Genomic DNA, 14,132 nt, shown 5'->3' on the forward strand with positions numbered 1-14,132 from the left:
TAAAAGAAACATTCAAAATAGAATAAAAATTACACCGAAACTCGACCTTAATTTTCATATCCAATAACGGAAAATAAAATTAACGGGAATCTTTGAGAACATGAGTGATGGAGCAGCGTGGAAATCACCTGGACGCTGCAGCAACTATAGATAACATCGTGTACTCCTTAGTTAACTGGTTCACTGGTAAAGGGTGGGGGGTAGCATGAAAGCCCATATATTTCCTTTTTGTCTGTGTGTTGGCGACAATGAGTGAACGAGCGAGGAGCAACGTAGATAAACGAGGAGAAGGGGGTGAGGTGAGAGAAGACAGGTGGTGATGGTGAGGAGGAACCAGCGTGAGGTAGGAACACGTGGTGGCCGGTGGTGTTACTATGATGGTGCTCCTCCCCGCCAGGACCACAGACAACGCCGGCTATCTAACATTGCTCGCCACGACGTATTCCAACCCGGAGAGATGTACACTTGTGGTAATGATGATACTACTAATACTACTACTACTACTAATAATAATAGTAGAGACTATAAATAATAATAAGAAGAAGAAAGAAAAAGAATAATTTAATTGTAGTTGTACCCACACAAAGAGGATCGGGTATATAAGGGTACAGACAGTGTAGAGACGCAAGACTACCCTCGGTCAAGTTGACTTACTGTTTACCATTGTTGTTTACCTGCACTGTCTGGGCACACAGGAACTGTACACTCCCACAGCCTACTTGCACAGTATACCAACATTGTCTATATTCATACTGAACTGTATAAACTTTATTTATAAACATGCTTACCCAATTGTAAACCTGTATGACGATTTTACTGAATAATTATTATTAGTAGTAGTAGTTGTAACAGCATTATTCGCATACGACGGGAGTTCCCTCCGCTACGCCAAGTGAACGGTTCTTCGCTTGTTGCCTGCACTGTTGCTTCTTTCATGGCAGGAGGTGGTGGGGGGATGGGGGAGCCTCGGTGTGCTTGAGGGAACATTTAAAGGATGTGTTTAGCGTTGCGTCATTTCTTGTATTAGTGGAGGGTTGTGTGTGGTGGGTATGTGGTAGCGTCACCCCCACAACCACACCACTGTTGCTGCCTTGCCAAGGAGCCACCCTGTCTGTCACCGCCGCCGCCACACATTGCCTGGCGAGTTGGCTTGCTGTGGCTGCTTGGCTGGCTGGCCGACTGACTGGTTGTGGCGGCTAACTGGCTACCTGACTGGCACTGGTGGGCAGCCGGGTGAGCGAGGGACGGGAGGGATGGTGTCAGTGTGAGACAGAGTGCCGTGGGGTGATGGTGAAGTGAGTGAGAGGGCCAGTACTCAGAGGAGGGCAAGTGTCGGGTATAATGACCAGTGTGTTAACATATCTTCACCATCATCAACTATTTCTTAAAGTTTACGATGCCAGTAATTACACTTCTGCGAATTACAGTAATTAAAACAGTTAATAAATGCAAGAAAAAACATAATAAGTGATATTGTTGTAGGTAATGAAGTTCTGTTATGTGTTGGTGTGAGTGGAGGTGTGGATAGTGGTGGTGTGTGGTGATCACTGCACACGTTTACGGCAGTTGGGGAGAAGATGGATAAGTGTTGCAAAATGCTGCATGATGCTTTGTTACAGTGTTGAAATATACTGTGTTGATGGCAGTGTTATGCTGCAAGTGTTACAAGTTTATAAAGCCCTACAGACTGAAAGACATTATTATTATTATTACTGTAATTTTATTTTAGTAGTAGTAGTAGTAATGGTCTCAGCACCACAACACACACCACGCCACACCACACCACACCACACCTCACCTCACCACGGCTCGCTACACCACGGCTCACCATACCACGCCACACCACGGCTCGCCACACCACACCACTGCTCGCCACACCACACCATGGCTCACCACACCATGCCTCGCCACAGCACGCCACACCATACCATGGCTCGCCACACCACACCAAGGCTCACCACGCCACACCACGCCTCACCACACCACGCCACACCACGGCTCGCTACACCACGCCACAACACACACCACGCTACAACACACCACACCACGGCTCACCACACCACAACACACCACGCCACACCACAACACACACCACGCCACACCACAACACACACCACGCCACACCACACCACAACACACACCACGCCACGCCTCCCCTTGCATCTTAAAGGTCACACACCTCGTAAAATATGTTTATTGGTTTTGAACTTATCTTTAATGTATTAGATCACCTTCAGAATCTCCAGGTGTTTCGTCTCTATACAACGTCTTGGGGTTAAAAGTTTTATCACATGTTTGGTCTATTATTAACATTGAAATTAAAACTAAAATCGAAATAGTTTATCTCTGGTAAATAATACAGGTACAAAGTTAACAGTAACATGGGTGAGGATTTTGAGTACTGCAGCTCTCTTGATAAACATTTGCTATATACTGTATATGATGGACGATTATTAATATCATCACCTCCGAGTAACATGTCACACTGAGCTGGGGTCAGTCTGTCTATCCTAAGACCGATAATTAATACGAATATATGAAATAATTATAATGGCAGTAGTTGTGATGGATATTATAGACATAAATATCACACTCTTTTATCTGTATTGATATGTCGTGTATTTGTGAGAAACAGTGGCGGAGTGGGTATTTCATTGGGCTGTTGATTCCTTGGTCCCCAGTTCGATCCCCCATTGAGGCGGCTATGTGTGATTGATACCCAGCTTGAGTTAGTAATGTCAGTATAACTACATCACTAACGACTTGTATAAATATAAATGGTTTACAAATTCACCATAACAATAGGGGGAGGTAGATCCATTCTAACTCAGCCTGGTGGTGGTGACGCCAGACCCTGCTGCACGTAATTGATGCCTTGGGTCGACGTGTAAATGTACGTAGTTACTTAAATACGTCACACTGCCGTACCTACACTGATGTGACAGATGGCTCTCACTGTATATTTAACACACTTGAGAAATTTCCTAACTGTGTCGTCTGTTATTAGCTGTGTCAGGTAGTGTATAGCTCTGAGTGTGCCTCACCTAGACCAACCTTCTGGAGGAGAACACACACACACACACACACTCACACACACGTATTAGCAGGGTCTTCTGACAAAAAGAATCACTTCTCCCATTAAAATAGTGTTCTTGAATATCAGACTCGTGTTCTCCAGTTTAGTCGTGTTCTCTCGTTTACTCTCATTATGTCTAAAAAATATATGTTATTGTTTTACGGTAGGAGGAGCCACGCCAACCCCCCAGCATGAGGCTCCTCCACCCTCAGGCAGGTCTTCTTCCGTCCATGTAAAATTACCCTCGTAATTAATAGGGGGAATGTTAAACTAATAAACTTGTGAAAGCCTTCGAAGAGGAGGTGTATCAGTCATTCAACGTCTTGAGGCGAGAAGGACGTTATCGCCCCCTAGATCGTCAGGTTTGTCGTCTCTACGGTCCGTGTCGTATGGCATTGTCTGGCTGGGTGCCGTAGCCTGAAGGGAGGGAGAGGAGGTGATGCGAGGGGAGAGGAGCTTTGATGTTGCTGGGGTCCCCCTACACGAGGGAGTAATGTGTGTGTGTGTGTCAAGTAAATGAATGGAAGTGGTGGTTGGTAGTGGTGTTGCTGGTGGTAGTTGTTCATGGTTGTTAATGGTTGGTACTGGTGGTTGTGGTTGTAGTTAGTGATGGTACTGGTGTTGGTGGTTGTAGTTAGTGATGGTACTGGTGTTGGTGGTTGTAGTTAGTGATGCTACTGGTGTTGGTGGTTGGTAGTGGTTTTGGCTGGTATTGAGGTAGTTTTTGGTTGGTTATAGTGCGAGGTATTGTACTGATGGGATAATTCACTCGCTACATCTTGGGCCACACACCGTCTAGACTCTCTGTATTCTCTACGTAACCTTATGTAGCCTTAACACCACTGTAGCGTCATCGTCACCTCCCTGTAGCATTTATTCTGGGCTTGTAGAGATGGATGGATGTGTGTGTGTGTGTGTGTGTGTGTGCGTTAGTCGTTGGTATAGTAACTTTAGCCTGACTGTAGTACTTGTTGTCGGGCTGTAGCACTTGTAGAGGTGGGTGATGGTAGGAGGCGACGTGATGTGGTGTTGGCGCTCTTTGTCTACCTGCACCGTGTACTGTACAGTATGTGCATATGTTGATTCAGTGTGGACTTTGTATGCCGATTGTGGTGGTGGTGATGGAAGTGGGTGTGGTGGTGGTGGTGGTGATGGTAGTGGTGGGTGCAGTGGTAGTGGTGGGTGATGGTGGACACTCGCTAGCCTGGGAGTTTCACTGTAGCTGCCCTAAAGTCCTAACTGGTGTCAATTGTATTATGACCCTTGTATGTTATTTTTATCTATTGTGACATTGTGGATATATTTGGCTTCATGCGGTGTATTTGGGGGTTGCTAGAATTTTGTTAGATTTTTTATTTTTTTTATGATTATTCTATTCTATTATTATTATTATTATTATTATTATTATTATTATTATTATTATTATTATTATTGATATTATATTATCATTGTTATTATCATATTGTTTTTGTTATCAATCATTCTTATCATTATTAAAAAAGAGGGAGAGACATAAACAGAGAGAAAGAGATAAATATGTAAAGGCAAAGAGAAAGTTAAGGCCGACTTGACTCAAAGCGAAGACAGCGGGTGATGTGTGAAGCGTCAAGGAGGAGGGGGAGGGAGCGAGGGTCGGCTGGCTGGTCTGTGATGTGTCACTCTCCACAATAAAACTCGCTAGAGAAGACCAAATAGAGATTGATGGAGAAACACGCTATAGCCCCGACACACACACACACACACACACACACACACACACACACACACACACACTACTACTACTACTACTACTACTACTACTACTACTACTACTACTACTACTACTACTACTACTACTACTACTACTACTACTATTTCTTTGCTGTCACTTGGAATCGAGTATGACGATCATCCAGCTATTATACATTGATATGAATTATTAAGGATGTCACCTTCGTTGGTGAGCTTTGGGGTGATTCGAGTGGCCGATACGGGACCGGCAGGGCCGTCCACAAATGTTACACGTGTGGGAGGCTACATCTAGTGCGGGAGGAGCGGCGGCAGCGTCTTTCCGGCGTTGGCGCTGTCTGCCTTGGTATGCAGTCGGGCTAACTCGAAAGTATTGACACCTCCTTGTGTGGTGCTCCTCCAAGAGTTATAGTGTGGAGTAATCGTCTCCCAGGTGAAGGGGTCGATTTGATACTTTTTCAGGTGTCTTCACACACACACACCTTATCTCGTGTAATTGAAAGACTAACACAAGTACAGAATAGGGTATAGTTATAGAGATATACTTGAATCCAAATACTATGTGTATTTAGAATAACTTGAAGAATTAGGCACCCCAGCTTATTTCACCTGATGAGTAACCACCCTAGCGTTACCTGGGGCTAAGTTGAGGTTACCATTAGGGTGGTTATTGTTTAAGTTAAATAAACTGGGGGGGGGGGCAATCTCCAGGTGATATATTTGGGTTAGATCAGGTTAGGTAAGGGTTTTTTTGTTTTAGTTTAACAAATTTATTGACAAAGCTTGGAATACAGTTTGCCTATACTGAGTAATTCAGTCAGGTCTTGACACTGAGGGTGGTGTCACTTCTCACTACCACGTAGGACAGAGGTTCATACACAATGAAATACATCATATTCATTAACAGCTATATATAGGTCAGAGTCATGTGGGTAATGTCACTGTTCACTGCCATGCAGGACAAAGGTTCGTACACAAAGAAATGAATCATATTCATTAGCAGTATATATAGGTCAGAGTCATGTGGGTGATGTCACTGTTCGCTGCCATGCAAGACAGTGGTTCACATACATTGGACGTCATATTCTAATTGAAGACTAATCAGTGTGGGCTAACAAATTTGGGATAAACAGCAAGAATGTCCCCAAGCACCCCCGATTCAATGTAGTAATTACAAAGTTCATAATACAATAAGCCAGGTGGCCTGAAGTCTTTGAGTGTCACATTCAATAATATAGTGTTCATGTGTATGCTTTAAAGGTTTATCACAAAGTTTACATGCTGAGTGTTCCGGTATGGGTACAGCGTTACTAACTTGCTAGATGTGTCTGTATTCTAGCTTAATTCTGGCCACGACTACATCACATTGTCGGGTTCTGTCGTTATGCTGGCCATACCGGTACCTCTCGTCACAAAATTTGTCATATTTACTAATGCTACAACTGCCAGGTCTCTCTGCATTTCTCAGTTAGCATTAGGGTGGTTAACCTTCAAGTGAAATATGCTGTGTGGAGGAGGACAAATCGTAAGGTGATCTTATATTTAGGTATAGAAGACCAACACAATATTTCCTATATAGTGACCACATTTATAAACACCAACCATGTCGCCCAATTGTTGCAAGATTGACTCCCCCTACCACCCGTCTCCCTACCACCCTCCCCTACCCTTACCACCCCATCCCCTATCCCCCCCACTCACTACCCCCCCGTACCTCTCCGGCGACAACATACTTAACCTTCCTTGGATGCCAGTACACACAGGGGAGGGTACTTGAGACAATCACCTACCGCCTCAACACGTGTTTTAACCCCAGCTGAAGAATACTACTTATCCTCTTATCGTTTTGGCCTGTGTTAGGTGAGTGATTATAATAGAGAGTGGTGTTAGTGGGAGTAGTGGTCCTCAGGGGTACGATAAGCTGTGAGTGCAGGGTGGAGTGGGAGAGCGTGAGTGGATGGAGTAGGGGATGGGGAGTGTGAGTAGGAGTAAAGGGAGTGTGTGTGTGTGGGTGGAGTGAGGGTTAAAGGGAGTGTGTGTGGGTGGAGTGAGGGGTAAGAGGAGAAAATGAGTGGGTAAGGGGGGGGGTGGGGAGAATGGGTGAGGTGGGAGTAAAAGAAAACGTGAGAGGGAAGGGAAAAGATAAAGGACGGTTGAGAAAGAAACATTAAGAACAGATGAAATAGAATAAATATGGATGATGAGCGTGAGAGTGGCTATGAAGGGTGTGAGAAGGTAGATAGGGAGAAGGAAAGGGGAGTGAAGGTTGGGAAAGAGGAGGGAGAAGGATGAGAGGATATTTATAAAAGAGGAAGAGGGGAGCGAGCTTTGATGTCCCTCACGTGATGAGTCAGGTAGAGGGGGGGGGGTGGAGGAGGTGACACTAGAGGGTGGAGGGGGAGGTGACACGAGAGGGTGGAGGGGAACGGGGTGATACGAGAGGGTGGAGGGGTGGAGGACAATCACCACAGGGGTCGCTCTCTATCTCCCATATACTTCCATTGGTCCAAAGTGGCTCCTTCATATTGATTAACCCCCCACTGATGTTGCTAACGAGTGTTTGGTCCAAAGTGGTTCTTCCAAAAGGTGTTAATCCATAAATTTTCGTCCATAGTGGTTAATTCAAATGGTTCACCATGAATAGTTCTACCCTCGAGTGGTTAGGCTTCTCAGAGGCTGGTGTAGTGTTACTAATCCGGAGTGTTAGCTTAGGGAAGTGGATTAGCCAGGAGGGTTTGATTCATAGTGCTTGCCATAGTGGCTGGTGGGTGGGTAAGTGAGTGGTTGCCCCCAGAGTGGATTAGTCCAAAGTAGGTGGTGCAGAGGTATTGTTATAACTGGTACTAGATGGTTGGCTGGGAGTGGCTAAACATAGACAGATTAGCAAGAACAAAACAGCATTCGAGCATTAATAAGGAAGGAGTATTGCAATGAATGGGACAGTTACTTAACGTCTTTTAAGTGATAATATTTTAAGAATATTATTAAGTGATAAGTACAGTACTAAAGTGATAACACCACAACACAAGTGTCTATAGTGCACTCTTAAATAATAGCATAGTGCAGTATTTTAAAGTCGTAACACAAAGTGATAGCTAACATCGTGACACAACTTAAACTGATACCATCTTAGAACACCCTAGAGTGATAGTATCATTAAGTGATAACATTTTACCTCACACTCAGAGTGATAACACATCTCAAAAAATTATATCACAACGAAATAATTTGGTTATCATACGAATCTTCCACCACAGTCCAGAAAATGTATTTACGAGACAGTAATACATAAACGTGTCCAATTTCGCTGGGCTGGGTTAAATTTTGTTGTAGATAACAGGGTAAAGTGTTACTTTGTTTGGTGGGTCTCAGATAGAGTGGCTTAATTAACCAAGTTTGTGTTAACAGGCCAGGTGTGGAGGTTTAAAATGAGGGCGTTAAGTGAGAGGAATGGAGGAGGTTGAGATGAAATACCCGGAGTGGAGGTATATTTTGAAACAATATACCTCTGATTATTTACACGGGTGCAGGGGTAATATATTGTTTACAAAGAAAGAACGTAACCCCACATAAACATTCACGAAGACAAATAAACTAATAAACAATAAAAGAATAGGTATTTGTTGTTGAGGCTAGGGGTGAATAAAGTATGAGATGAATTTCCCTATTGACGATGTAACTTGACCTTCATCATTTGGCGAGGTGGATACAAAGGTCACGCATTACCATAACTTAATAATACTCATAAGAATGACACGTCTTTATCACACAGTATTTGGGGCTACAGAGGTGTAAAAGAGGGCCCTAACACCAGGTAGTGCGAGTCTGGGGAGGATCCGAAGACATACACGTTATGCACTTTACTTCTATTCAGGGATAACAAATCCTACACTGTAGGCGTGAGTGTAGTGGGTAGAAGAGGTCCAGGAAGCACCTCTAAGTAGACTCCAAGTATTGTGGCTGAAGGGAATTCTGAGTAAACCAGGAAACTGCACAAAGTGAATTTCGCATGTTCGTTTTTCGGGTACTTTTGTTATTATGCTTCATAATGCAATGATTATTCGCTACTGGATAATATATTGATATGTATGTATGACATTATATCGTTATATTTACTGTGGAGTGAGTTAGTACTTGTTTAGTAAACATGTTCACTCTGGGGTTTTGACTTATTCTTGTGTTTTCTGGTCTGGAGTGTTGTTGAAAGATGTGTGTGTGTGGACAGAGATTGTTGTCTCTCACCGCACTTCAGGTCCTCACGTGGTCTGGCCGTTTATCCTCTGCGTTCTGTCGTGTCAGCCCCATGAAAAAGGATTTTGGAATATTCACTAGAATCTTTTCTATTATTTTTTTCCAGCTTTTGCTATGTTCATTTTTACAGTAAGTGAACTCTTTTCTGGATACTTTTTTTTTAAAGAGAATGTTGTTGTTTTGGATGTTTCTGGGTTAGCCGACACTTCTTACAATGCCCTATTGTTATTCTTACCTTTATTAGAATAAAAAGATTGGTATCATTATACATTATCTATTTTCCTAAAAAAAAAAAATTAATGTGTTCTGTGAATTACAGGTGACTGGGGGAGCAGGAGGCGGTGTGGACGGGCCGTGCACGTGATACGAGGCGACCATTACGACGTGCTGCCAGACGACCTCTCCTTCATCGACCACGTGCTGGCACAGCCTGTGGACCAGCTGGGAAGTGTTATACCCGAGTGTGCTTGGAGTCAATTGAGGGACCAATACATTGAAAAACAAATATAACATTTGATGCCAAAAAGAAAAACACATTGCAAGTTATATTGTGATTTATTTAATAGCAACCAAAAGATAAAATTCAAAAGATACATATAAAAACTTACTCAAATTTTTCTCGCTAATAAATGAGACACATTTGAGTTGTGATTGTGAACGTTACAATTTATAAGTGTTTAAAGAAATAAGGGGAGCTTGTGTGTGTAACTTGTGAAGAGTGAGGATATCGCATAAGGGTGCCAGGCCACAGTCAAGGTGCGCTACAAGGCGGACTCGTGGGCCCCCCGTGATCCTCCTCCTCCTCCTATATGCAAAAGTCAATTTGCCGCGCCCCCCGCCACTCCACTCCTCAGAAGAGACCGCGTTTCTATGTCCTTCTCAGTGGCTCCCGGCTCTTCGTATGCGGCAGCGGGGGCTTGGACACCTGACCAGGATTCCGTTGTATCGGGCTTCACAGACGCTAGTATCTACGCTTCCCTCCAGCGACACCCTCACGGTGTTCAGCAGTACCAACAACAGCAACAGCAGTATCAGCATCACCACCCAAGGCACAAGACATCCTTTGTCGCTCTCAGGAACGTCAATGCTCGACCACAGCACAAGAGAGGAAGGTAGGCAAACTCAGTTTATTGTAATATGTGATTGAAATCCGTTGTTTGTTGGAACAATACCTGTACTTATAATAAAACTATATCCCTCTGTCTTGTCCCAATTACTGTACGGTACCTCTAAAATATTCACACAAGCAGAAAAAATGCCAACCCTGTCTCAACGTTTCTTTGACATTTGATTCCATGCCCTTGGCTGATGTGTAAATTCCTTGGTGACCTTGGCAAGTTGAGGTTTAGAATAGGTCATGTTGTCAGGGATCACCCTCTTGTGTACCTCTCTTTCACCCATCACAATGTAGAATAAAAATGGTGGCAAAAGTGTAGCTGCAGTACTAAGAGTGAACACTTAAAATATCCATCGTTCATCACTTCTTTATAACCAATTTACAAATTTGTCATAATTTTTTATTTTTATTTTTTATTTTTTATTATTTATTGGGCACTCCCCTACATCATTGTGTAAGGTGAAGCGCAGAAGCGTTTACAGTGCCCAACAGGGAAGCATGCTAAGTTCATGCTTGCCTTTATGTCTCATGAGTTAAGGGCGTAGAAGCCTGAAGCGTCAAGGGCATAGAAGCCTGAAGAGTCAATGGTTTATGTCATCAAGTTATTGGAAGCTCCAACAATTTGTCCCTGAATACGAATTCGCAACTTTCGATTTACACCAATTTGTCATAATGTACTTTGTTAGACTTTTTCCCTTGTATGTATTGCAGTGTGAAAATTCCCGTTTGTCTCTAATATTGTGTTTATAAAAAAAAAATGTTAGTAATGAAGGGAGAAATCTCTTATGCTTGACTAGTTAAATGTCATCAGATAATTGATTGATTACTGGGCACAAGGTTTACTATTTACAGTTTACATTATACAGTATAGGTTACACACACTTAAAACACACACCACACACACACACAGCCTGTATATATACACTGGACCCATCCATCAGTGCACAAACATGCTTCTGTCTCGTAATATACAGTACACCACACGCACACAGCATACAGAAATGAGATGTCCACACTTACTGATGTACTGTATTGGCTATCCACAGGCGGGTCAGTGAGATGACAGCCGGCGTAGGTGGAGATGGTGGGATGGGGGGGGAAGTAATTGAGGTACAGATCCTGCCCCAGGATGACAACTGGGGCGATAATACTACAGCCATCACTGGCAACACCTCTGTACGCTCAGAGTCTTTCCAAGTAAGTACTTTACCAGTGTCTCCCGTTTATGGTTTTGTTGACTGTATTGCTCCTGCTATAATGATCGATAAATATTTGTTAATGAGTCTTCCTTGGGTTGCTGTAATGTACTCTACCAACCATTGTGTTATGCTTTGGTGTGTTTTATTAAAGTAGTCATAATTACAGTCACTTATTTTATAAGTGCTGAGGGGAGATCTAATCTACAGTCACTTTCTCAATGATAAATTACTTTTTGCAGTTTCATTGTATAGATTCCAAATAGATTTTATTGTGTGGAAGTATTGTAGGCCTACTGTACAGTACTGTACTGTCAAAATATTCAGTATTTATCTTTAGTGTATGAGATATGCTACAGTTGTATGTTCATTTTTATAATGGTGAAACAATGTCAATTATTTTCTCTCCATCTTATACTAATAAATAATGATTTGTATTTTGTACCTGTTATGTCATCATGTTATTATGCTAATATGCTGTAATTCTTGCAGGATGTTACTATTATTGGACGTGAGCAAGAAACAGGCATAACATTCACATGTCAACGTTATGCTGGGTCAGCTCTATGTGCGCTGGTCGCCCTCCTAGCATTTCTCAGGTAATACAGTGGTAATTGTTTCACATGTTTTAGACATTGAAATCCACTTGTGTCAAATATTTTATTTAGTCTCTAAAAGTACCTGTATTATAATTCGATAAAAAAATATTACATACTACTTAAATTTCTCCAGAGAGTGATTGATGTCTGAAATGCATTACAATACATAAGTATTTTGTTAAGAATGAATGGGGTTTGCATTTTCCTTTGAAGTTATGTACTGTATAATAATAGGAATAATAGTTCTAGTTCGTGTAATTGATAATATGCATATTATTACCTGTGCTGCTGCTGAATACCTGTACAAGTTTTGAGCTTTAATTAAGACAATACTGTACAATACAGGGTAGTATTTGAATTTTTTTTAGTACGTACTGTAACAGAATACAGTTACAAGCATATGCTTGTTTTTCTTGGTTGTTACAGTTGAATTATAATGTTTGCTTGTGGTTGTGTAATTAATGACTTTGACTTGATTTACCCGGTAAGAAAAATATCCCACGTCTCCATCATTAACAGTTGCCCAAAGTGGTAATAAAGTAGATAAATGCAGTATTAATTCATCAGGGATTTTCTTTAATATGATTATACATCCCCATGGCTTCAATAATGCTTTTAATTCAGTTACTGTATTGACATTTGCATCTTGTTTCTTAGATTGGGTCATGGATTTAGCTTCTTGTATGGCTAAGTACACTGATCCTATTCCTTGTAGTTGGAGCTGAGATATGACTTACAGAGATGTTATTTAGTATTCAATCATTCCTTGATTGCATAAAACAAGAATGATTATAATGTGAAGAATTGTTGCTTATACCTGTAGTGATAATAATCTTGTATATTTTTTCAGCCCCATTGCTATGGTGTTGATCCCTCGACTGAATGTAATCAAATTGAAGAGTGACCACCTCAAGTGTGACTCAGAGTGTGATGGTCTACTCATCAGTTTCTCCTTCAAGCTTCTCATTTTACTCCTAGGATCATGGGCACTCTTCTTCAGGTGAGATTTTTAAGTTTGTAAGCATGAATATATGACGAACTTATGGTTAACTCCTTCATTAAAGGGATGTCACTTTTAATATTTTATTCAGTTTAGAGGGGTGCCCATACACAGAGGGATAACACTACCCAGACATTGTTCCTCAGGGTAGATCATATCAGGGCCCAGTAGAGAGATGGTGCTTGAGGTTTCATATATGGATTCAAACCCAAAGGGGGGGAGGTTTCATGGTACACAACCCTAGTGCAGGGCAGCTAAGATTTTGCAGGACTACTCGAGTTATTTCAATCTTAAATCCCTAGACCAGTAGATTTATTCCATTGCAATAAAATGGATTAAATGTCTTATTTGTTGTATGACAACTGTGTGTGGGAGAAACCTTTACTGTAATCCGCTTTTTTCTTGGAGCAACAGACCGGCCATATTTAAAAAGCTAGTTATTTCTTGTTAAACTTTCTAGCATGCAATTTCCTGTAATAATCTTTTAAAATGCATTTTTATTATCAAAGAAACTGAAATACACTAGAAATTTTCCTCCTGTTAAAGTTAGAATGCATACCTCACTACTACAGTGTAATATCCATATTAAAACCAAATACATTTAATGTAGGAATTTTGTGGCTCTTGGCCAGTTGTTGTACGTATAGGACGATTGTTTTATTTATTTATTATTATTTTTTTTTGAATCCTCATATTTTGTATTTTAAAAGAGGTTAGAAAGATGTTCAAAGCCTTGCCTCCTTCCCCCAGCATAGCCACCTCTGGGTATGCATTTTTACTCTTGCTACAAGTTCCTAAAGGTATTATATGAGGCACATGGAATCATATTGCAGTATATCTCTGTTTCTTAGCATTAACCTTTGTCACTTGTATTGCTGCTAAATCTAAATCACATTTTTTTTTATTATATTTAAATCAACAGACCCTGATGCTTCAAGAAATATTATTTTTTATATTTGTTGCAAGTTGCACTTAAGTTGATTGCCTTTTTATTTTTACTTGCAGGCAACCAAAGGCTACTATGCCCAGAATATTTATCTTCAGAGCATTAGTGACTATGCTCATCTTCGTCTTCACCTTCTCTTACTGGTTGTTCTACGTTGTGAGGATCCTGGAGAACAAGGATGAAGTGAGTCTTAACGCTCATGTTAAAACAATTCCTGTT

At 41.6% G+C, this 14,132-nt stretch overlaps 1 protein-coding gene across 3 annotated transcripts in view; it reads left to right on the forward strand.

The window, feature by feature from the left end:
* The window catches only part of LOC121857894 (vang-like protein 2-B), an 86,626-nt gene that overhangs the window by 61,742 nt on the left and 10,752 nt on the right, over positions 1 to 14,132 (forward strand). For 2 of the 3 annotated variants that reach the window (XM_042354135.1, XM_042354134.1), the window contains 5 exons: positions 9,375 to 10,167; positions 11,219 to 11,369; positions 11,861 to 11,967; positions 12,818 to 12,967; positions 13,973 to 14,096. In XM_042354135.1, the coding sequence (XP_042210069.1) occupies positions 9,926 to 10,167; positions 11,219 to 11,369; positions 11,861 to 11,967; positions 12,818 to 12,967; positions 13,973 to 14,096 (774 nt within the window). In that variant the 5' untranslated portion in view covers positions 9,375 to 9,925. Of the gene's footprint in view, positions 1 to 1,463; positions 1,483 to 9,374; positions 10,168 to 11,218; positions 11,370 to 11,860; positions 11,968 to 12,817; positions 12,968 to 13,972; positions 14,097 to 14,132 lie in introns of those variants that run through there. The other variant, XM_042354136.1, reaches the window with a different exon arrangement.

Source organism: Homarus americanus, unplaced genomic scaffold (assembly GCF_018991925.1).
Source record: "Homarus americanus isolate GMGI-L3 unplaced genomic scaffold, GMGI_Hamer_2.0 scaffold6354, whole genome shotgun sequence".
In the NCBI taxonomy this organism is placed as follows: Eukaryota; Metazoa; Arthropoda; class Malacostraca; order Decapoda; family Nephropidae; genus Homarus; species Homarus americanus.